The following is a 23,223-nucleotide window of genomic DNA, read 5'->3' as shown; positions in this document are numbered from 1 at the left end:
AATGAAATAAAACAGTTAGAGACATTGAAATTGTTCTATACCATTCGCGCAAACCGCAACGCTCTATTAAACTGCAGAAAAACCATTGAAAAATCCGAGTAATTATGATCCACGTGGAAATCGTGGAAGTCGCACGATTTCCAATCGCTGAATCATGCCTAAAGAATTGATTAATTGAAAAAAAAAAAATCGCCATAAATCGCCGCCCCTCATTAATTATAATCGGATAAAGTAATAATTTAATAATAATCAGATCCATAGATATTTCACGAAGTAATTAACTCCGAGGGAAAATCCATTAAATATTCGAAAAGCATGAATTCCCCAGAGAATGAAGTTCCCTGCGAATTCTTGGATGTATTCTCCCTGGAGGGAAAAATCACGCGACCAGATTTTTCACCTTTTCGGGTAGATGAAGAATTCTTGTAACGGGAGTACCTCGGCTGTATAATATCATCGACAGGTATAAAGAAATGGTGTCCGAGGGAGTTTGAGACAAACCCAGCGTTCGGGCCATTGACTCGTAACGGGTCTGGCCTATGAGATTGCTCACGTTTGTACGACTCTCCTTCAAGGCTACACATCATTTTTTCCTGTAAGAACCCCAGTGACATGAGTATTCTCCTAGCCCTGAAGAATGTCGATTTAAAGGTAAAAATTGTTCGGGGGAAAATGCGATATTTTTCGTTGATACCATTGCTGACAATTGATGACAGTTGGAGATAGTTGGAAGCCTGAGAGAATAATTTGTTTTGTTGCAGGTGAAATGTCACAGAAGTGTTTGCTCCTAGCTGTAATAATCGGTTTGTCCTCGGCAACATCCCCATGCCCATGGGCAACTCAGGTCACCGAATTGGATAGCTCTTGCATCTGCGATTATAATTTAGCGAGAGAGCTATCAGTGCAATGTGACATTGTTGACTTTAATCAGCTTCTATCAGCCATCAGACACTATGCCGCCAAGACAACTGTTGATTTATTTTACATAAATAACAGTACCATCGGTATTCTTAAAAATAGCTCCCTCTCGACTCTGCGTATCAACAATATGCAATTATCCGGTTGTAAAATCAAAACAATAGAGGATGATGCATTCAAGGGTCAGGAGAGCTCTCTGAGGACTCTCAATCTCAAAGACAATGAGCTGATCGAGGTACCAACGTCGACGTTGAAAAATCTCCGTAATCTAACGGTTCTGGATCTCTCATTGAACAACATTACGAGGGTTGAGAATGATGCCTTTCAAAATCTCAAACTCGTTACCCTAAAAATAGCTGATAACGACGTTGCACTGGCTCCTGGGGCACTCAGGGGCCTTGAAAAATCGTTGAAGAATCTCAATTTAAAGGGCACTCGTCAGAAATCTGTGCCAGATGCTTTGAGAGGCTTGAGAACACTCGCTTTTCTGGATTTATCGCAGAATGGTATCAAGGAATTGCCTGGGGCACCCGGTAAAAAAGCCTTCGAGGGCTTGAGTTCCTTAACTGGACTCAATTTGGAGAGGAATTTGATCCAGAATATCGACGCCGATGCTTTCTACGGCGTTAAAGACACCTTGAGCTCACTCAGCCTTCTTAATAATCTCATTCCTGATTTTCCTACTGGGGCTATCAGCAGTATTCACGATCTCAGGGTGAGTTTTTCCATCAAAAAATTACAAACAACCGACAAAAAAATTAATTCTACTAAATGCACTGAATATCTACATTACATTCAAGGAAATTCATGACATGTTCATTTTTTATTTTCAATTATTTTTACGCTATGATGAAATTAAATTAAACATCAAGTATTCTATTGTTTTTTATATAATTTAAAGAGAGAGTGAGGGAAAAATAGTAAAAGGGAAATAGACTAGTAAATTGATTTCTCGCCGCAGGTACTGGACATTGGCTTCAATCTCATCACAGAACTCCCAGTGAATGCCTTCCACAACAATCCCTCGATCACCCTCCTAGCAATCGATGGAAATCCGCTGTCGACAGTACCAGAGGAAGCCCTTGCCACTCTCAATGGCACTCTCAGGGGATTGAGCCTGGGTGGACGATTTTTAGTGTGCGATTGTAAACTACGGTGGATCGCCAATTGGATAAGAACCAAGGATTTACAAGTCACGAGTCGTGAGAGGAAACCCCAGTTCTGTGGGAGTCCCCTGAGGTTGCAGGAAAGGAGTTTCTATAATATTGATCCTGAAGGTAATTCCACGACTGACTGACACTAGCATTAGTTGTGATGCATTCCGACAATTGTCCGTAATTGTAATCCCGAGATGAATGATTATCTTACAGAAATGATGTGCGAGAGGCCTTCGGAGATAATAGGCATTGGAACAGTCGAGTCAGTGGATACCAAGGAGCCAACGGGACCGGTGACTGGTGTAGTTGATGGTCTTTTACCCACAACACGATCACCATCTACAACTCTCCCAACAACCAGTGAAACCACTCCAAGAGCTATTTACACAAATGCAACTTACTCCACGTCATTCACCAGCCCAATATCTACCACTGATATCAGACAGGCTGACGTATCCCCGACATCTCCAAGAACAGCGATCACCAGTCGTCCCACTGTCGCAAGAACTGGAAATGTCGTTATCGTAAAAACCACACAGGCACCGAGAGCACCACCACCAGGTGTAGATCACAGTATTCATCAGCATCAGCCCAAACCACCGATGGTGTTCGCCTCATCCGATCAAAGACCACTTTACAAATCCAGAAATACCGACAGAATTATTCTCAAGGAAGTCATCCGACAAGACAACACTGTCATCATCACCTGGGACAGCCAGTCCCCCAAGGCTATCGAATTCCGAGTTGTTTACAGGGTCTTCGGGGACAACGAGTTCAAACAGGCACCACCACTCGATGCCAGTGAGAGAGAATTCAAAATAAAAAATGTGCCGGATAATGTGAGTTATTTTCTTTCTGAGATTCACAGATGTTCTTAAAATAATCCATTATTTAAACTTTATTTTCACGACTTTATTTTGAACAGGAGTGCTTGATCGTCTGCGTTCTCTCCCTCGAGGACTCGAACGTGACACCAGCTAATGTACCTTATAATCAGTGCAGAGAGGTACGAACGGAGCCCTCACCGACCTCAAATATGGACAAGATAACGATAGCAGCAAGCGCTGCTATCTGTGCAACGATTGTAATGGCTGTGATAATCTTTGTGGTTGCTAATAGAAGAAGGGCACGACAATTGCACACCATCCACAGTCTGGATCAGGCTAAAAGTGGTGGACCAATATCTGGATTGCCAGTCAATTGTTGCTCCAATGTGGGACCAACGCCGAGTCCAGCTGGGCCCCTGGCTTCTATGGCCACTCTCAGTGCGTATAATGCCCAGAAGGAATGGGACCAAGTGTCTGCGTACAGCAATCGAAGCATTCCAAGGCCGAGGATATTCCCCATCGATCGCCAGGGTAAATCAATCAATGAGAATTTAATGGGACCATGTGCTTATTTATTTTAAAGGTTTCATTGAAAATTCATTCACAGGCTCCATCACGAGGGCCTCGTGCATTGACGATGTGAGATCTCAGGCCAGCCATTATGGCGGTAAAATATCAACGCGTTCAATCGCCGATGGACAGTCACAGCACAGCTTTTCCAACAATTCATCACGCTACTTTGCAAACACTGCACTTGCTAATAATCTCGTCAATACACGGCCAGGTTTGTCGGCTCTCTCTATTTTCAATTAAGGATATCTGAGATGGTTTAACGATTTATACTCCAATAATTGTATTCGTGAGTTCAAAAATGGAATTTAAATGAGGCGGGATGAGAAATTATCGGGATCAGTCAATTTTTAATCAACGGATTGAAGAAGAGTTATGGGTATTCCATTAACAAATTCACTAAGTGCATTCGTGGAGAAGCTTTTGAAGAGAAGCCGAAAAATTCAGTGGTAGTAAAATCAAAATACTTGGATATCCTTAATGCTTTGTTGCTTCTAGCAATTCGGGTGAATGATCTCGACAAATTGGGATGGAATTCGTTTTTTTTTTCTACTAGCACCAGTACAATCTCGTGTACACTAAGGAAATAATTTATTTTTGGCGAATATCTGTTGCTTTTCTTGTTCCTCAATTTCTCAAGCAAATGGATATTTGACGAGAATAAATTGAGTCATCAGTGCAGATGTTAATATCGTTGATTCCCAATGAACAGAATTACGTCAGTCCCGACAATCACTGGCGGCCGCTTCAGATAGAATGTCACGTAATGGATACCCAGGAAATCATTTACCACCCCATGCATCAGCACGACGTCAACGTCCAAGATCTCGAAATCGTACCATCGAGCAGAATCCACCGCCTCGTCCTGGCAGCAGATACAGCCTAGCTGATTCAACTCACACACTCAATAATTATGAGGAAAATAATTGGACAGATCATGACATGGACATTTACATGTCACGAAATCCAACCACGAGAAGTGGTCTTGTACCACTTTAGAAAGTTAACCAATTTTTTTTTTATATTTTTCGTGCATTGCTCAAGAGTGTTCACTAGCGGAAAAAAATATTGAATTCGAAGGGTGAAAATAGATGTACTATATAGGACACTTTTGACTACCAAGTCAATTTTGGAATAATTAAAATAGATAAACATAGATTATGACGGTTAGAGTGTGAATTAATGGAGTTATTCAATGTGGAAGATCTCGAAGAATGATATCTGGTGCTTGAAAATTCTGTAGTTAATTCTAGAATAATCTAACACGTGTCTAATAAATTCAGTATCGAAAAGGTAAACAGTAGTAAATCGATTGAAAAGAAAACGGAACCGAAATCTGGGTATCTCCCTCAGATTTACAGATATTCCTCGAATTTTCGATTGAGGCAGAAGTCGACTGTTGTTTACCCCTTCACTACTGAATTCTCTTTTTATACTCGAAGGTAAGACTCAACTAATCGATAGATGAGTGGACAGATTTAGTGAAATTCTCATCGACAATTAGTTTTAGATGAGATTACAGGCCACTCCACCGCAATCCTTCCAACATGACAGCGTTATTGTTAAATACTCTTAAAATGTTTAATCAGTGACATGTGGCTCTTCCAAAGACTGTAGGTACTCCTCAATTAATGGGATTTCTGCATAAACTCTTCATTTATATTAACTATAAATAATGTTTTTTATAAAAAACCCATTCGTGACGCGAATATTATAGAAAAATAACGAATGCGAGAACCATTGTAACGCAATTAATCCCAGTATTTGTAAATTATGTACCGTTGAATCAAATATACGAGTGCATTATTCTTAATTCACAAGAAATACTTGATGGGGGATTACTCACCCTGGGATCAGAATGCTACGTTCCCACCGGAAACGTATTTCCTGGACGAACTCATGCCAGAGTTGAGCTAAAGCAACAGCACCTCCCAGATTGTGGGTGCAGTGAGCTGCCACTATAGCCAATCTCCAGACTAATCCCTCAAGGGCACACGTTTTTATTCCTTTCCACAAATCGTCGTCGCCACTGTAACTGTTCATATCGCCATATGGAGATTTCTAAAGAAAAAGAAAAAATAACAGAACAATTCTGGTGATTTAATTTTCTCTTGATAATTTAATGAATTGATAAATATACTAAACCCACTGGATTTTCCTCGGCATCAGGAAAGAGAAAATAGAGTATAGGTATCATGACTTCCTCAGCAATAGGTCCATCCACATTTTTACTGTTTTTCCGCGGAACTTTATTGACAACTTTGGATATTGTTGGAATACTGGATTCAGTTAATCTGTTGAAAGCAGAGCTCAACAGCTGATCTGAATTATCCATGTAGGCAGCAGCATCTCCGAGCATTTCTACGAGACTCCTGGGGTTGTTGCAGAGTGCCAGAAAGTCGGTTAGATACTCTCCAAGGAGGCAAGCTGGAGAGGGGATCATTTTGACAACTGCAGACCATTCTGGTGCAAGTTGGGGTTCTAAATCCGTGAAACTTTCACTGTCTATCACTACATTCTCGGCCATCTGGGGCCAAGTGGTGAAGAGCTTGAGTTCTCCAACAGGATCAAAAGTTGCTCCGAAGGGCAGTTTTCCCAGTTCGGCGACACCAACGGTCTCCCCCTGCATAAAATCGAAGTCAGGGGGTTCTTGTGTCCACGTGTGACTCGTCCAATCTTTCAGCAGATAAGAAAATCTCACGGAGACCATCACTGGCTCGAGTCTTATGCCACAGTCATTGTTGACTTTTTGTTTGAAAAGGGCCAGCAAGCCTGTGAGGTGTCTACAGTGAGGTGGTGTTTTTTTCAAATGCACCATGTCTAAATGCGACATTGTTCCTCTCCCAACGCTGATACCGAGGTAGAATTGCTGCCACAATTCTTGGCCTTGAACTAGAGCTGGAATTTCACAGTTGGCATTGTTAGCTGCGATTGTCAAAGAGCCAATGAGAATTTTTAATCTCGTTTCATCTGTGATTGCCATTCGTTTGGTTGGAGCCAGAACTATGAATTCCCTCAGACCGTAGTATTTGGCGATTTTCATGTGGTCACCGTCAACCCTCAGAAAATCGTTGGAGATGTTGAGAACATCGATGTGCGTTTGGGTACTCTCACGAAAAGCATCTTCCTCCTCTCCTTCATCCTCTATTTTTAATTTATAATGTTTTAGGACAAATCCAACGTCTGAAAATGAAAATTGAATTCACGTACAGGTCGCGGGTTGTTATATAAATGTTTATGTTTACATAAAAATTAAAAAGTATATCTTTAATTGAATTTCTCGATTGATAATTGATTTTTCTCCAAAAAATATTTTCATCCACATTTCATTAGTTGGGAATTAAGAATAAAGTAAGAAGAATAAAGTAAGAAGAAGAACAGGAGAATAAATATCGAGAAGATTAAGAACTCCGAATAATCGCATTTAAATAAAAATACCTGCGAAATTCAATTCCTCTGATTGTTCATCCCATGACAAATTGACAAAGTCCTTAGCTTTCAAGGAAGGCCCAATTTTCGTCTGGGGCAGTTTCCACTCGTGCATTATTTCTTCCAGCCTTGCAATAAATACTTCCCACTCTGTTGCAGTTGTAAAGTCATAATGATAAAAATCTTCAATTTCCACGTTCTCCATATTCACTGATGAAACATTCACGCGATATTGTTGATATCGAAAACTTTGAAAATATGTTCAACTTCTGACGGATGGTTTTTCTTCGCCTGACAGCTCACATCAACAGACAATTGACACCTAACCTCTTTGGAGATGACTTTGAATATGACTGAGACAGATATCTTCTTTATCTACCCTGCAACAACGACCATGTGCTCCATTTACCTCATGTGTGATTGTTGACTGAGTGAAAGCTTTCCACAAGGTTAAGAGTTAATAATAAAAACGAAATTAATTTCGAGAAAAACAGGAGAAAGTGGAATAAATTTTGCTGAGTATTTCTGAGATGTCTGAAGATGACTCCCCCCTAGAAGAGGACGAAAGCGAACTCCTGGTGTACGTCGAGTTCGAAGGGACAACTCAGAGTGATGTCTTTTCGAAGGAAAAACTCCAACTGGATATGATTGGACTGGATATGGAACATCCAATTATGAGGGTCAATGGTCGAGTAAGAGTGCAATATCACTGCGAATGATTGTTAATAATTTATCAATGTTAAATCAATAATTTTTTCAGTACTACGAAGGGACGTACGAGGAGGCTGTTGGCACTTATTTATTCTTCGAAAAAGACAAGAATCCTGTCATTGATGACCCAGTGTTTGACGTCACACCGAAGGTCAAATACTCCACGAAGACCCGCAAGGTTCTCAAGATGAAGAGAGTATTTGTGAAACCCCGACTGGAAGTTATAGGAGACTCAGATAATTCTCAATGCGTTCCGAATTTGGAAGCACTAAAAGAGGCTGGTGTCCCCCCAAATTATCAGGAAGGAGGTATTCAGTTATTATTCAGTTATTATTCAACTCCTTATCAGCTTAATCAATTGAATTTTAATCGATAAATTTCTGGACAGCTCTTAATCTCTGGAAGGAGATGCGAGACGAGCGTCTGGAGGCCTTGAACGAGTACCTGGAAAAACAGAAGATTCGAGAGGAAAAAAGACAGAAGGGGATTGAACCGGATTCCGAATCTGACGAGGAAAATCCTTTCGCCATGTATCAGACAAAAGTTAAAGGTGCAGAGGAATCCCCAGTATCTAAGTATCAAAGCACACACGATGGCCCATCCATGGTCATCGATCCAGGCCCATCCATGGTCATCGATCCAGGCCCCTCCACTTCGAAAGACAACATCCCACCCGATGAAGATATCTCACCATCACCCAAATCCTCGCAGATTAAAAACCAAGGGTATCTCCATGTTTTTAAACAGAGGGCTAGACGGAAAATTAAAAAAGATTCAGAAAGTGGAGAGGACTCCAGTTCCAAGGCGAATCCTGAGGAGAATCCTGAAGAGAATCCTGTGGACAACCAGGTGGAGGTGAGTGAGTCCTGTCCACCTGGTGACAATCCTGGTGATCTTTCTGAGGTGCAGCTTCTGAGGGAAGACCAATCCCCTGAGAAATCGGATGTCGAAAATGAGAACTCCGATGCAATGAGTCAAGCATCAGTGGATTCACAGGACAACGGAGTGAAAAATATTTCTGATAAAAAATTAGAGAAGCAAAGAAAGCGCAGTGCGAAGATGAAAGAAATATCCGAGAGATTGAGAAAAGCAGCTGATGAGGTCAGATCCAAGGCGAATCCGTAGAAAATTCATTTCCATCTGAACTCGTGTGCATTTGTCATTTTAATTTACCGCGGGACGGATATTATTCTCTCAACGTTTCGAGGCAAGAGTTTGTCATCCAATGACTTGGAATTCATTCAACGAAACGGCATTAGGAAGTAGAACACTGGGTTATCATGAAAAAAAAAATAAGCCAATGAAAGTTGACGATAGGATTTTGTTGGATGGGGCAGGGAAAATCCCGGAAATATGGGACGGAGGAGAGGCAGTGGCGTAGTAGTATATGATGTCACGTTAAACTGACTCTGTCAATTTGAAAATGATTTTAATACGAGTGGTACGCTTATGCCATAATTGAATCGAGGGTATCCTCCTGAGGGCTTCGACACCGTCAATGACTTCCAGTAACGTGTGGGCTGCTGCTGCGAGCCCTGCTGCATTTTAATCAATTTAATTCATCATATTATTTCGACTATCTCAAATTCTAGCTAACTCTTAAGAAATAGTTGTTATTCAACTCCAAAAACACCTCGTACCCTATTTTTCATTATTATCGTTTCACCGTTCGTCCCACTACGGCCTCACACTCTGAGTAAATATTATCTTCAATAACACAAGTGCGTGATACAAAATATTATTGAATATCGACAGTGAAAATTGAACCATGAGTTTTACTATTGATAGTCTCATTCTGCGTATAATTTGAGTCGCAGAAGTTGAACGGAAGAGTGAATAAAATTCGTAAATATTCTGCATGTGAGCACATTATTGCCGGAATTAATAAAACCCATATCTGTGGACTAGAAGCGATGTGATCATCCACCGGTAAAGTTTCAGTGGGTAAAATGACGAGGGAAAGTATTTGAAAAAAATGTTCAAGTGCGATGATAATAACAATTCACTGGTGTAGAAGAAATAATTTGTATGCAGAGATAATGGTGAAGTAGGAAGGGGATATTCCGATATTTTGAGATTTGAATATTTAGATTTGATTGTTCACATTGTTCATATTGTATTGGTGTAACGGACCAATGAGAGCTCTTGGCCATATGGCAAAGTGGTGGAAGAAGATGCTGAGCACGTGTTAGCCAGTCAATGCCCGAAATAGGCGGTTTATGAGTCGTTCTAAGTGTTTTCCCTCCACGTGTGCCTTCAAAAATTCTAAGATAATACCGAGGCGAATGGAAGCTATCTCGACACTTGTCGACGAGCTGTCGATCGGTCAACATCTTTTGTAGCTGTTTTTCATTATTTATTATTTATATCGCGACTCAAGGGAATATAAAATCGTAGAACAATGCCAGACAAGGTTGCACCAGCCGAGAGGCAGATTCTTCCTGGAAAACCTAAGGAAGTCCAGAGTGTTAAATTGAAGAAAGAATTGGGACTGCTGGATGGAGTGGCTATTATCGTAGGTGTTATCGTTGGTGCTGGTATTTTTGTATCACCCAAAGGGGTTTTGAAGTCCAGTGGAAGTGTCGGATTGGCCATCGTCGTATGGGTTTTCTCGGGGGTGCTGTCACTCGTTGGTGCATTATGTTATGCAGAACTTGGTGAGTTTTCCCTTGAATTTTTATTATTTGATTTTATTTATGCAGAAAGAGAGAGTCAATGAGTCAATTCCGTGAGTCTAATTTAGATCTTTCATCGGTTTTTCCGAGATATCTCCGGAGCTATGCGAGATAAGCTAAATTTCCATTCCTATCTTTTCTGTAAAACCCATAAAAAGCTGTAAAAACGGTAATTACGGTAATCTCGTTATCTACCTTGGTTTCGGAGATATGTCCGGAAAACCGAAGGGCCTAGTCAACTCGAACTCATTTACTGCTTTTTTTTTATTGCAATGAATTTTTTAATTTATATTTTATTTGTTTGGTTTAAAATGTTGACATTTATAGTAATTAATTGTATTTTAATAATTATTATTGATGAGGCAGAACGTTTTTAATCATTAGAAATTATCGAATTGTTGAAAAAAGTTCCGGCTTTGAAGATTTCAATGGGAGATAGAGATAAAAAATGGAAATAAAAGTAATAGGTGGTGGGTTTCGGTAATAGTTCAGCAACGTGTTCCAAAAATTGCATCACCTCACGTCGTTTTACCTGAATTGTGGCCCCTGGCTCGTGTTTTTTTACTACCTCATCCATTCAACTCACTTCTGAGCTTCTAACCGTAATTGATCAATTATTTTCTATGCAATAGCGTGTAAAAACCAATAACGAGTATTGATAGCTACTATAAATTTAATACTTCAAAAACGGGAGAAGGGAATGCAGGAGGAAATATGGTAAATAAAGAAGTAGAATAATTTTAAGGAAAGTTGAAATTTTTTGCCTGGTATGACGCTGATGCAAGCTGCAGTGAACATTTTGTGGACATCATCGATCCGTTGCTCGGTGCAATGCACTCACGTAACAACTGCTAAATAATATTCCTCGTTAAAGGAGATGTGCGTCCGACAAGAGTTGATTAAGGAGGAATGACGTTCACAGATGAGGCTTTAATAATTAATTATACTGTCAGCAAAAAAAGCTATAAGAACGAGCCGTAAAATAGGATGCATATGAAGATTATGATTTTTTGTTGTTTCAGGTACGATGATACCGAAATCCGGTGGAGATTACGCCTACATAAGTGAGGCATACGGTGGTCTACCGGCATTTTTGTACCTCTGGGTGGCTTTATTCATCCTCGTACCAACTGGAAATGCAATAACAGCATTGACATTTGCTCAGTATATACTTCAGCCACTCTGGTCTGGCTGTGAACCCCCTCACGACGCTGTGAGACTTCTAGCAGCTGTTGTAACGTGTTAGTACATCGATATTTCGCATTTCAAGAAATCAGCAAACCTCAACTCTATATTTCATTTATTCTCAATTGATCATTGATTTAGTCAATTAAGGGAAATTGTTTTTCCGCGAACAGGTCTTTTAACAGCGATCAACTGCTACAATGTGAAATGGGCAACGAGGGTACAGGACGTTTTCACTGGAACAAAAATATTCGCACTGATAATTATTATAGCAACTGGACTGTATTATTTTTCCACCAATGACTCTGTACCCTTCTCTCAACCGATGAAGGGGACCAATACGGAGCCTGGATACCTGGCTCTGGCTATTTATTCGGGCCTTTTCTCCTACTCTGGATGGAATTACTTAAATTTTGTGACCGAAGAGCTCAAGGATCCCTACAGGTAAACATCAAGTAACGAGATGTTTATTTTTTTTTTGCCGTGAAGTAATGAAGAGATTTTATATGGGGTACAAGGGGTGTATCACCGTCTTTATTATGGCTTTCACTTTTGAGGACTTTCAGAACGGGCTATTCAAGTGAATGCAGGGGCACACGATAATAGGTGCCAGCCCCCTTAGAAAATTCGACGGTTAGTTTGTCCTTGAGGGAAAGTATGAAAAGTTATCTGCGAATGAAAGAAGAATACCTCGCGTTGGGTACTCGGTGAGGTACTTGCGGGACTGAAAAGATTTTGTAAAACGCTACAAAAAAATATACCTGTCGTTCTATTCCCTTCAGAATTTAGAGCTTCATCTGTCAATGGATTATTTATTTTCTAAGAGGGACTTTTTTTTCTCTGCTTTCAGAAATCTACGGAATGCTATTTGCATCTCCCTACCACTCATCACCGTGATTTATGTCTTAGTGAATCTTGCGTATTTCGCTGTATTGTCGCGAGATGATATTTTGGCGTCGAATGCTGTTGCAGTGGTGCGTCCAACCCTCCGATTTTTCCTCACTCCATCATTTTATTTTAGTCATTGTATTTTGTTTGGCAGAGGAGTGATAGAGTCACACGAGACGAATTTACCATTCATCAGGATCGATTGATATTAATGAACTATTCATTTTGAGTGGAAATATAAAAACGCCTTTTTTGTGGGATATTTAATCATCTGGAAAAAAGTTGTTGGAAGTTTCCACGAGAAATTCATAGTTTTTAAAGCAAATCGAGAATTAAAATCATCTCAAATTCCACGAAAATCCGATTTTACCCCTTCACTCCGGAATTGTTAAATATTTTCAGACCTTTGGGGATAAATTACTTGGCCCCATGTCCTGGATCATGCCAGTCTTCGTTGCTTGCTCGACATTTGGTGCTCTGAACGGTGCAATTTTTGCATCGTCAAGATTATTCTTCGTTGGCGCTAGAAATGGACACCTTCCAAATGCAATAGCGCTTATAAACATTCAAAACCTGACACCAATGCCATCGCTCATATTTCTCGTAAGTAGAGTCAGATTATTTTACTTTTAGGCAGTACGTAAGCATTCAAGACAGTCAGTCAGCGTCCAGCTACTTTAGAATATATCATTGTATTAATATTTTCGTCAGAGAGATTGAAATTGCTCTCAGAAGAACGTCCATGAATAACTTTCATTAGAAGTACTTATCCCTTAACCAACTATCCTAATCGCATTGGGAGATACTAAATTGCTGCTTTCATCTGGCGACTCTTTGTCGTTTCGTCAAACGGAAGTCGAGATATAGTCCGTCCCTTTGTCGGCCAATTTGTGCAAACACAGCTCCCACCATTGTCTATAATTATTGAAAAATTATTTCTCCTGTTGAGTCCGTGACTGCATTTAAGGGCTCCATTTGCTTACAATTTCTTTAATGACAATTTGCATTAGTTTTGCCAATAATTTGGGCCCAAGTGATTGTGTGGAGGTGCTCTAACTCCAGTACTAGCTGGGCTAAATGATCGTTTCCGTTTCCAGTGCATCATCACACTCTCGTTGCTGATAATACAGGACGTCTATTCGCTGATAAATTACGTGAGCTTCGTTGAGGCTCTCTTTACAACACTCTCAGTCTCCGGGTTACTGTGGATGAGACACAAGAAACCCAATCTCGAACGACCGATCAGGGTAATTTACAGAATATTTTTCCTCATTACATGAATTTGCCGATTTAAATAAAGGACGCGTGCGGAGCGCGCGCATTTAATACTGAGCCCTCGAGGTAAAACTTATCATCACAGATGACATGATATTGATATTTCTCCACTGTTCATATTATTTCCGTAAAATATAATATTTTTAGTAGAAAAAAAAATGAAAATGTGAAGAAACCGAAATAAATCCGCATATCGTATAGATTTTTTTCTATCAATAAAAAATAAGAGATTTAATCTTCATAATATTAATATCATTAATTCGTGAATGTTAATTAATATATTGGACCGTTCTCCAGGTACCTACGATACTCCCAATAATCTTCTTGATCATCTGCGTGTTCCTCGTGACATTCCCGATTTACATAACTCCATGGGAAGTAGGAATAGGAATAATCATCATACTCTCTGGAATTCCAGTGTATTTGGTCTTCATTTGGATGCCCACCAAGCCAAAGTGGCTTGTCAATTCATCGCGTAAGTGCCCGACGATATAGAATCCATTTATCAATTACCAGAATTAATTGAATTGTATTTTTACTGTTTTTTTTTTATCCAGAGAAATTCAACACGACATGCGCTAAATTATTCATGTGCATTCCTGAAGAGAAAGACGATTAAGAGAATAGATAAATTTTGTTGCATAATCCAAAACTGCATGTTCTGCCCATTTGATTGCTGAGTCATCAACGATGGAGGAACGTTTGTACATTGATAAAACTCATCGATTGCAATGATGAATCTCTGCTTGAGAACTGCTGGGGCCAATTAAGTTTATAGATTGCTCATTATTGTGGCAAATACCATTGTGCTCGAGAAATCGTCGACTTTGCATCGGAATGATAACTCCTTTTTACTCTACACTTGTGATAACGAGAGTTCAAACCCCTCGGATTTCGATTAAGTATGCCTTCATCATTTCGGTGTAAGAGACATTTTAAACTGAAATTTTAAATCATCAAGGTAACATTTGTACAGACAAGTGGACGCATAATTTTGGACATTCCGAAGCCTTTCGCAGACAATAATTTCGTTTCTTTTTGTAAATCATTAGGTGACACATTCCCACGACATTTCTAGATGATACTAGTGTATTTATTGATAAGTGAATTTTCTTTTAGTTTTTGGGACATAATTATTTATTTGGCACATACAGTATAATACTTATTTTTAATACATTATGACTAGCAATTTTTCATTTAGAGGCAAATCGCTGCACCAGTGTGGATTTTTGCTCACACAACGAGGCGATTATTTCCCTTTCAGCCCATCTTTAGTTTAAAATAAGCTTCTTTATATAAACATTTTGTATTGCAGCTGGAAGCCAATATGATATGGATTCTAGAATTATTTATCCCATTAGGTGAAAATTTACATTTTTACTGATAATGCAATGATAATAACGGGAAAGTGCCTTTCCAAGAGTTCAGAAGAAAAATCATAGGACATTTGTAATCAACGATTGTACGTGTTACATAATCGTGGTACGTGGTACAAAGGAATTTGGCAGCCATAAAAAACTAGAACAATGTGTTTTTTTTTTCAATCTATCAATAAAAATTTGTCGCGCAAAAGCGAATTTCTTACGACGAGTCGACAATGCAATTTTCCATTTTTCCCTGGATTTAAAAATAGTGGGATGAATTTTCAGTGGATAAGAATTCAATATTTGGCCGTATCCTGCGGTATGTATTTTATTTTTTGTTCTGGAGGAAACGATCAACCTTCAGCCAGCGGTGGAGTTACCCATCCATATTTCTCGTGGGTTTTTACAAGACTCCTGAAGGACTCTTCAGCTGAACGACGATTGAATTCTTTATTCGTCTTCGGTTTTCTCGCTACTCTTCCCTTTATTGCAAATAACAAACAAATTTAACAAATAATAAATCAATTAAGATTCGATTTAGTTCATTCTGCCATTCAATGGCTAATAAAATAAATAAATAAATGAATTTACATGAACTTTGCCTGTTAGGGACTCTCGCACAATTGAGATGAAAAATTGATAACTCACCTGTCCTTTGACAATGCTAGCAGCGAATTGCGTGATGACAGCCTCAATGGTGTAAGCACTCGCCCATCCTCGTGGTGTCAAGAGCTCCATGCATATCGCACCACCTTCCATTACAAAACCCTTCTCTATTCTCGGGGATATGACTCTCATGAATGGTGGTGCAAATGGGAAGGTCTCAGGGAAGATTACATGCAATAATATGTGTGGAATATCGAGTTCCCTCATGTCGGCAGCGAGTTCACTCTCAGGATCGATTTTGTGGAGTCTCACGTGCCACTCGAAGAGATTGTCATTGACAAGTTCAGCTGTGAATGTTGAGTCACGGCGATGCTGACTCCGTTGAATCTCACTGAGTTCCTTCATCAGCCGACGAAGACGCACCCCACGTTCTGGGATATTTATTGGAGGCTGCAATCATTTGCAAAATCAAAAACCCTCTCAAAAATTTATCTAGCTTTCTTAAACCTATTAAATATTTTAATATTTCCGTTCTTCCAGTTTAATTGATCAATTTGTTCAGCAGATAATTAAGTTTTATGACAATGTCAATAGAATAATCGTGTGTCGATTGACAAAAATGTGAGGAAACTACCTGGGAGCAGTTCCCACTCTTTTTCGACTTGAAGAAACAACTGCCAGTGTGACTAGTCCCAGGATTGTCTGGGACAGTTCCATCGGAGGGTGTAACAGCATCCGGACGATGATGACGACTCAGAATTCGTCTAGAAGGTGAACTCGTCGAGCTGCTCGCACCCTCCTGATCGCTGATCTTCTCGGACGCCCGGAAAATTTTCCTGAACGCTGCGACAACTTTCTCTTTCGACCTCGTCGTCATCTCTTATCAATACAAAGCTCTAAGAATATTCTCGGATAGTCTCAAGTCTCTCGCGATCACGTCTCTAGGCTGAAATTCAAATCACCACAAGTGCTACTCAATTATGCATTCAACAACGAAAAGAAAAACCATCACAAAATAAAAGAGAAAATCAGGTACAACTCCACGAATTATTTTACCCCAACAATTCCACCCCCTTCCACCTTATCATAATAAACAACAAAACTGATAACGCACTCATCTCCTTGACAACTTAAATCAGTCCCACTCTCATTCACAAACATAATCACTTCTCCAGTGGAATCATCACAGGAAAAAATCAAAATGAAAAGCCAAAGCTGCTCCTTGTGAATGAAGAAGTCATTGGCATTAGCATTTTAAATTTCTTTGTCTAAATTAACTGTAAAATAAACAGGAGAAGTCTTACCCATAGCTTTACAGGGGATCTGAGAAGAAGCTCATTAAATCATTATTTAAGAGATTATTTTATAGATTTATATAAAAATGAAAATACACTGGCCATCTGCAAATGATGGGAATGTATGGAGAACCCGGTGGATACGCGCAGTCTCAAGACTCATTGAACACCGCAGTGGCCGAGAACTGGACGAGAAAGTGACTATAACGTCGACAACGTCGGAGTGAAGTGGTCCAAAGGCACCAAGAGGGATAAACCAACGCACACTGAAATAATTTCATCGTTCATGTGGCCACACACGAAGATACATCCACTCGGCTCAACGCTGGGGGTGGATGGGTGGGAGTCTTGCATATCGATCCGAAAAGCCAGTATTCTCGGTGTTAAATGATGTATAACGACGAGTTGACGATGAGGATCCCAAGGACTGCACTTGATATTCGATCCGAACTCCTTCAGGATCAAGGATGCCCTGGTTCGTCCCCATCCCAAGGACACCATCAACATTTCACTACCAAAATTATGGAATCCAATTTTTTATGGAATCATGAATTTATCTCGCTTTTTATTGAATCACAAGGAAGTATTATAGGACTTTTTTATATAAACCAGTGATTTTTTCAAGTTCAATCAATAATATAATTGATTTTTATGAAAAATTTGGTTACTCAACATTAATTGGAAATCGACAAGACTCGTTGGAACATTTTATTGGGATTTTATAAAACAGTTTATTACAATTTTTGACACTTTAGATAATTGAATGAAACAATTCTACTGGAGTGATTTTTTAAATAAAAAATTGGAGACTATTTAGGTGACGTGGGTATTCTACACTTCCTTCTTCCAAGGAGCGATTATATAGCTTCGTAGACGACCTCGGAGAAAGAGATTTCTTAAAATACGTTTGATGAAGTACAATGTCACAAATAACATGGATAAATATTGAATCCATGCCCACTTGAGCTCCTCCCATATGGAAGGCTGATAATATAACAGTTGCTCTGAGTAAAAAATCTCGGCTGATATCGTGATCGGCATATCATCAGCGAAACCAGTCTGTCGCATCATTTTGGTATTTATTAATTCCGCTGAAACTGGAGATCAAGGAGAAGGTCAACGTCAGATCTGAAAGGATAATAACAAGAAGTCCTTGAAACTCACATGATTTTCTGGCATAGTGGGAGAGCACTTCGTCCAGAGAGTGCTCTGTCAACTCGACCGTTTTATTTGTTGGAATTTCAGGAAAGTTATTCCTACGAATTACTCCTTTCTGATTGAGTTTTAAATTCCCAATTATTGATAGCTTCTGACAGTCCTGGGATAATATCGAGTCAAATGCAACGAGAGTTTCAGCCTTGTGCTGAATTATGTCCTAAAATAATCATATAAACGTGATATTAAATTGGATCAACAGCTGATCAGCATCACTCACCATTAATTGAAATTCAAACCACAACAGTAGCTTCACTGATTTTATTGCCTGACCACTCCAGAATTTCGTTTCGAACTTTAAAACATCCCTCACTGTGTCTTTATTAATATCTCCCTCTCGTACCTAGATATTATATTAAAGAATCACTCGTGCGAGGTGAATAATGAGAGAACATGATGTCTTACCTTGACAGTGATGCAGTCATCTTTAATCGGAACCTCTTGATAAGTGGAAAATGTCGAGCAAACAATTGGTGGTACGTTAAAATCTCTCTCCGCTAATAATAAATACTTGTACATAAATCGAATCCTTGGAGACTCGAGGTACATTCGATTCCTCAACCAAAATCCTGAATAATTGATTGAATAAATGAACGAATCAATAAAATTCTAATCACAACAGCAATGCAATTACCTCCGGCATTATACGCAATAATCACTGGCAGAACTATGGCAGCTGTCATTAATAAATAAACAACTGAAGTGCTAATAGCGAATAATCGTGTTTTTATTTTCAACTCAACGGGAATTGAAAAAAGATCGAGGATCGGCATTTTTAGTGTACCATGGCTTTTTTGTTTGTTTTCATTTGCTCGTTGCCATGTCGACACATCTGGCCCTTTCAACTCACCGGATGACGGGAGAAATAAATGTGGGAATAGAAAAGAACAAGCGTTTAAGGAAGAGTATGTCCACGAAATATCTATAATAAAGTTGTAAATGAGATGAATCGAGTTTAATAATTAAATTTCTCTTCGTTATCGAATTATCTGAACCACCTCACTATTTTGCTACTGAAATAAAAAAAAGTCCTGACTGATGATGCTTTTTTCTGGTCATAAAACTCCTTAAAATAATAATAATAACAAAATAATTGGAAACAATTGCATAACAAATTGATTAATCCAACTGATGATAGAAAAAACATCACATGTTATTAGCAAAAATATAAACCATGTTCTCTCCTCGAAACAAACCCCTTGATAAATAAATATTCAGGTGATATTATCAAGATCTATGTTCTCGAAATCCTCCGCATCATCCTCCAATAATTTCGCGAAATCCTCGGTCACTGAAATATTATCACATTCGACAGTTTTTTTAGCACTTTCAGCTGATGTAGATGCATTTCCCTCCTTTTGTGCAGTAAAGCTCTCCATAGGGGTGAGGAATTCGTCGTCCTGGCTGGAAAATGATTGAGAAAATCCAAATGCCTCGAGAGTATTCTTTTTCTCTTCAGAGGTGAAGGGCTCCTGGTTGGGCTGATGCCTGAGCTCTGCCTGAGAGAGTGAGAAATTCTGGTCCAAGCCAGCCTTCTGCAGAAAGTTTGCCTTGGTCTGGAGGAGAGGCCAGATGATATCGTCTACTGTGCCTTTAGCTATGAGATACTGAATCACTACATAATTTCGTTGACCAATGCGATGAACTCTGGCTTCAGCTTGCGTCAACTCCTAGAAAATAAACAGACAAAAAATTATTTATATATTACTAACGATCAAATATTCCGATTCAACTGGAAAAATTGATTGAATCTTACCGCAGGATTCCAATAGAGCTCAGCAAATACAACGAGACTAGCAGCAGTCAGTGTAATTCCAGAATTAGCAGCAGTTATCGATAAAACAGCAGCTAAACAATTCTCAGACACTTGAAATTCATCAACACTTTGTTTCCTCGCGTCTGGTAATGTCTTGCCATCGATACGAACGTATCTGATCCCATTCTTATCCAAAACTTCCGAAATTTTGTCAAGAACACATTGATGATGCGCAAAGATGATAAATTTCTCTTTCTTATCGATCAAATCCCTGACATAGTTCCCCACAGCTGTCAACCTCTGCTTACTCGACTCGGAATAGTACCTCAAGAGTTCAGAATGCTTCTCGAAACCTTTCAACGTATTTGCCTGAAGACTTTCAGCCATTTTCTTCATCTCTTTGGTCCCTTCCTTTATTAATTCAGGGTCCAGCATGATGACTTGGCGTTGCTTCTCAGGGAGCTGCGTTAGAACCTCTGATTTCAGTCTTCTGATGAGGAATGAGGCTTTGAGAAGCAGCTGAAGCTCTGACGTATTGCAAACTCCCTGGTAATCCCAGCCGAATTGTCCTTTTTTAGCTTCACAGTATCGAACACCGTAGTCATGAATTTTCAACCAGTTAGGCTTCACCAAGCAGATCTGGGAGAATATCTCGATGGGCCTCGACAGGGCTGGAGTTCCTGTCAATAGCAGAACGTGTCTTGCTGTTGATGCTATTCGCTGTGCTGCTTTTGTTCGCTCGGTTTTATGGCTTTTCAGTGTGTGGGATTCATCCTGGAAGACAACAATATTTCAACTCTTAAATATTCAATTGAAATTCAATTCAATTGAGAATAAAGATTAAATGAAGTGAACAAATACTCACGAAGATGACGAAGCCGAAGGCTTTCTGCTCAAAAGCTTGAATATTTCTGGATAATAAATCGTATGAGACAATCGTAATCTTCTCCTTATCAAGACGATCTTTTCCACTGGAGTAACGAAAGATGTGCTGATAGGGAATGGATGGCAGGAACTCGCAAATTGCATCTGACCATTGATTTCTTACTGATGTCGGTGTGACGATGAGCAAAGGCCAGTTCTCCCTGAAATAATGTGCGATCCCGAGGGCTTGGATTGTTTTGCCAAGACCCATCTCATCAGCAATCATGCAGCGTCCACGCTTTTCAATTCCAAAGAGAATTCCATCACGCTGGAAAGGCATCAGTTTGGATATCAACACATTATCTATTTTCGAGAGATCTACCTCCTTCAAATCAGATTTCTTCTCCAGATTACTTTTGAATGTCTGGAGAATGAAATTCGGAATGCCCGAGACATCGATGTGCCCAGTAAATTGGGATTTCATCCCGTTAATTAATGACGAGTAATCGTTGATGTGGAAATTCCAGTGTTTTGTCTTTTGGTCGTACGATTTGGTGGGAATTGTCTTGAAGAATTCAACGAGTTGGGTATGATATGGCACTTCAACTTCGAATCTAGCACTTGTTATCATCTTGCATACTGCTTTAAGCCTCTCTGTTTTACCAAAAAAACTGTCAGGCGGAACTGTCGTCAAGTGCTTGATATGTTTCGGATTATTTCCAGATGTATCCTTTGATTCCCATTTTCTCTTGACCCCGGGGGAAGAACTGTTATAGGCTGAGTACTTATTCCCCGATTTATTAAAACCTGCGTTACTTAAGGGACGTCCTTTAGTCGGGGTCATGGATTGTTTCATTGGTTGAGTATTTTTCATTCGATTTTGGGTCAGCTGGGCCTTTTTTTGTTGCGCCAGCAGCCGCTTCTTCTCAATTTCCGCTGGGGAGTACATTATTTACGTCTTGATGATCCGCTGGCTACATGTTTAGAAAATTATATTAGTATCGGTTAACCTCTCATTTGTTATTAACAATGATTATAATTTGGGACTGTGAATACCTGGCGATGGCACTTGTGGTGAATTTTTTTGGGTTTAGAAAATGAAAAAGGGCATGAGTTATATCAGCAAACACAATTTTTGGAGGCCAACATTTTGCAGCATTCTGCACGATAGTTTTTGCTGTTTGTATATATTTTTACTGATGGATGTGTACTGGCTTTTGCGACCAATGGCAAATGGATATGTTCTCAGTGTCCAATAGGAGAGGAGCAGGAAAAATCTTTTCTCTCAGGTTAGGGTGGGTGTAAATAAACAGAATATTCTTCTGCGCAGATAATAACTGAAACTTAACCTCTCAAAAATTTACTCATTCCAACAGTAACTGACCGCTTCCCGGCATATTTTCAGTAGATAACTCACGCACAGCAATGACTCGGTCATTGAACATTCAAAAAATTCATTGAATATTGGAGTTAGAGGTTTTTATTTAAGGAAAATGTCAGTGCCAGGGGCTCATTTGGTTGAGCATGGGGTTGTGGGTATGTTGAGTCTTTGCAAATACAACGGTTTGACAATTTACAAATTAATTCATGGATTGACGGATTTATTGACGGATTTTCAGGGAAGGATCATGTCTTTGAGACCCCTACGAAGGCGGTAAAAACCATGGAGGATATGGTGACATGGGAAAAATCAGAAGCCTACAATGTAAACCCTGATTTATTTATTTTTGTTAGTTTTTCCGCTTTGAATTTGAATACATCTTCATGTTCTCCAGGAATACTTGGGGTTCATACTGGCTCTGAATGAAGCTGTTCAAGGCAAAGCCGCCAATTCAAAGTATCCAGCTTCTCAAACACTTCTGAACACAGTTGCGATGTTGAATATTTTTGACCAATGGCTAACGGAAATTCCGCCAACAGATCAGCCTCAGAGATTTGGGAATAAATCGTTTCGAGATTGGCATGGGCGACTCCTGGAGGTCAGCAATGCTTTATAAATATTCTACCGTTATTTAACCAGAAAAAGTAACATTCGTGTCATCTTTTCTCATTTTTCCTTTATCAGAGAAGCGAAGATGAACTGAAAAAAGTATTACCAAAGGATTTGCACAGAGCAATTCCTGAATTAAGTCCATACCTCTGCGAGGGATTCGGTAACGCGACACGCATTGACTACGGAACGGGCCATGAAATGGCCTTTATCATGTTCCTCTGTTGTTTATTCAAAATAGGGGCTTACCAGTCTGACGATAAAGTAGCTGCTGTAAATAAAGTATTCAGCAGGTGACTAAGAAATTATCCAATCGCATTTTTTTAATGCCAGAATATTTTACTCACAATTTAATTCGTGGTTGGGTTTTTAGGTATATGGAATTTATCAGACGATTGCAGTTGGTGTACAGGATGGAACCAGCAGGTAGTCATGGGGTGTGGAGCCTCGATGATTATCAATTTGTGCCTTTTGTGTGGGGAAGTGCACAGTTAATTG

General features: G+C 39.5%; 7 protein-coding genes across 8 annotated transcripts in view; 4 read left to right on the top strand and 3 right to left on the bottom strand.

Moving 5' to 3' along the window:
- haf (leucine-rich repeat and fibronectin type-III domain-containing protein hattifattener) overlaps positions 1-5,300 on the top strand; it is a 16,592-nt gene extending 11,292 nt beyond the window's left edge. The window contains exons 2-7 of one of the 2 annotated variants that reach the window (XM_011315828.1): positions 762-1,633; positions 1,880-2,195; positions 2,289-2,914; positions 3,001-3,433; positions 3,486-3,686; positions 4,185-5,300. In XM_011315828.1, the coding sequence (XP_011314130.1) occupies positions 762-1,633; positions 1,880-2,195; positions 2,289-2,914; positions 3,001-3,433; positions 3,486-3,686; positions 4,185-4,471 (2,735 nt within the window). In that variant the 3' untranslated portion in view covers positions 4,472-5,300. The remainder of the gene's footprint in view (positions 1-761; positions 1,634-1,879; positions 2,196-2,288; positions 2,915-3,000; positions 3,434-3,485; positions 3,687-4,184) is intronic. The other variant, XM_011315829.1, reaches the window with a different exon arrangement.
- The window catches only part of LOC105273408 (rab3 GTPase-activating protein catalytic subunit-like), a 10,793-nt gene extending 3,560 nt beyond the window's left edge, over positions 1-7,233 (bottom strand). The window contains exons 1-3 of the mRNA XM_011315830.1: positions 6,911-7,233; positions 5,622-6,655; positions 5,319-5,533 (exon numbers count right to left, since the gene is read on the bottom strand). Of these exons, the coding sequence (XP_011314132.1) occupies positions 5,319-5,533; positions 5,622-6,655; positions 6,911-7,106 (1,445 nt within the window). The 5' untranslated portion in view covers positions 7,107-7,233. The remainder of the gene's footprint in view (positions 1-5,318; positions 5,534-5,621; positions 6,656-6,910) is intronic.
- A 58-nt stretch (positions 7,234-7,291) lies between these two features.
- Positions 7,292-8,757, top strand: LOC105273409 (uncharacterized). Its single transcript, XM_011315831.1, has 3 exons — positions 7,292-7,593; positions 7,662-7,920; positions 8,001-8,757. The coding sequence occupies exons 1-3, from the start codon at positions 7,432-7,434 to the stop codon at positions 8,735-8,737; spliced, it is 1,158 nt and encodes a 385-aa protein (XP_011314133.1). The 5' UTR covers positions 7,292-7,431; the 3' UTR covers positions 8,738-8,757.
- Positions 8,758-8,769: 12 nt separating this feature from the next.
- Positions 8,770-15,219, top strand: mnd (minidiscs). The gene is made up of 8 exons (XM_011315826.1): positions 8,770-10,269; positions 11,310-11,528; positions 11,646-11,916; positions 12,323-12,446; positions 12,763-12,963; positions 13,458-13,607; positions 13,933-14,110; positions 14,193-15,219. Exons 1-8 carry the CDS (start codon positions 10,014-10,016, stop codon positions 14,252-14,254), a joined length of 1,461 nt encoding a protein of 486 aa, XP_011314128.1. The 5' UTR covers positions 8,770-10,013; the 3' UTR covers positions 14,255-15,219.
- LOC105273406 (ubiquitin-conjugating enzyme E2Q-like protein CG4502) lies at positions 15,059-17,001 on the bottom strand. Its single transcript, XM_011315827.1, has 4 exons — positions 16,910-17,001; positions 16,240-16,551; positions 15,648-16,055; positions 15,059-15,481 (listed from the first exon to the last, which is right to left on the bottom strand). Exons 2-4 carry the CDS (start codon positions 16,480-16,482, stop codon positions 15,353-15,355), a joined length of 780 nt encoding a protein of 259 aa, XP_011314129.1. The 5' UTR covers positions 16,483-16,551; positions 16,910-17,001; the 3' UTR covers positions 15,059-15,352.
- Positions 17,002-18,593: 1,592 nt separating this feature from the next.
- Positions 18,594-21,978, bottom strand: Marcal1 (SWI/SNF-related matrix-associated actin-dependent regulator of chromatin subfamily A-like protein 1). Its single transcript, XM_011315825.1, has 5 exons — positions 21,792-21,978; positions 20,737-21,709; positions 19,872-20,645; positions 18,750-19,785; positions 18,594-18,684 (listed from the first exon to the last, which is right to left on the bottom strand). The coding sequence occupies exons 2-4, from the start codon at positions 21,682-21,684 to the stop codon at positions 19,330-19,332; spliced, it is 2,178 nt and encodes a 725-aa protein (XP_011314127.1). The 5' UTR covers positions 21,685-21,709; positions 21,792-21,978; the 3' UTR covers positions 18,594-18,684; positions 18,750-19,329.
- A 61-nt stretch (positions 21,979-22,039) lies between these two features.
- On the top strand, positions 22,040-23,219 carry LOC105273544 (serine/threonine-protein phosphatase 2A activator; the record flags this gene model as incomplete). The annotated part of the gene is made up of 5 exons (XM_011316040.1): positions 22,040-22,271; positions 22,355-22,440; positions 22,511-22,714; positions 22,801-23,018; positions 23,099-23,219. Coding segments are annotated over exons 1-5 (672 nt in total), but the record flags the coding sequence as incomplete, so codon positions are not given.
- Positions 23,220-23,223: the final 4 nt, after the last annotated feature.

The sequence above is a fragment of the Fopius arisanus genome, unplaced genomic scaffold, assembly GCF_000806365.1.
Source record: "Fopius arisanus strain USDA-PBARC FA_bdor unplaced genomic scaffold, ASM80636v1 scaffold00005, whole genome shotgun sequence".
NCBI lineage: Eukaryota > Metazoa > Arthropoda > Insecta > Hymenoptera > Braconidae > Fopius > Fopius arisanus.
The sequence above is the reverse complement of the archived record's forward strand: the minus strand, read 5'-3'. Positions and strand labels throughout refer to the sequence as shown.

Excerpts from the sequence above, each read along its gene's own strand:
- LOC105273409 (XM_011315831.1), top strand. The coding sequence starts at position 7,432 with ATGTCTGAAGATGACTCCCCCCTAGAAGAGGACGAAAGCGAACTCCTG. Across the intron at positions 7,594-7,661 it reads TTATGAGGGTCAATGGTCGA|TACTACGAAGGGACGTACGA; the intron begins GTAAGAGTGCAA and ends TAATTTTTTCAG. Across the intron at positions 7,921-8,000 it reads CCCAAATTATCAGGAAGGAG|CTCTTAATCTCTGGAAGGAG; the intron begins GTATTCAGTTAT and ends ATTTCTGGACAG.
- mnd (XM_011315826.1), top strand. The coding sequence starts at position 10,014 with ATGCCAGACAAGGTTGCACCAGCCGAGAGGCAGATTCTTCCTGGAAAA. Across the intron at positions 12,964-13,457 it reads TGCCATCGCTCATATTTCTC|TGCATCATCACACTCTCGTT; the intron begins GTAAGTAGAGTC and ends TTCCGTTTCCAG. Across the intron at positions 14,111-14,192 it reads GTGGCTTGTCAATTCATCGC|AGAAATTCAACACGACATGC; the intron begins GTAAGTGCCCGA and ends TTTTTTATCCAG.
- Marcal1 (XM_011315825.1), bottom strand. The coding sequence starts at position 21,684 with ATGTACTCCCCAGCGGAAATTGAGAAGAAGCGGCTGCTGGCGCAACAA. Across the intron at positions 20,646-20,736 it reads CCTTCGGCTTCGTCATCTTC|GATGAATCCCACACACTGAA; the intron begins GTGAGTATTTGT and ends GTTGTCTTCCAG. Across the intron at positions 19,786-19,871 it reads AGCTCTATTGGAATCCTGCG|GAGTTGACGCAAGCTGAAGC; the intron begins GTAAGATTCAAT and ends TTTATTTTCTAG.
- LOC105273406 (XM_011315827.1), bottom strand. The coding sequence starts at position 16,482 with ATGACGACGAGGTCGAAAGAGAAAGTTGTCGCAGCGTTCAGGAAAATT. Across the intron at positions 16,056-16,239 it reads AGAGTGGGAACTGCTCCCAG|CCTCCAATAAATATCCCAGA; the intron begins GTAGTTTCCTCA and ends AAATGATTGCAG. Across the intron at positions 15,482-15,647 it reads CTAGCATTGTCAAAGGACAG|GGAAGAGTAGCGAGAAAACC; the intron begins GTGAGTTATCAA and ends TTTGCAATAAAG.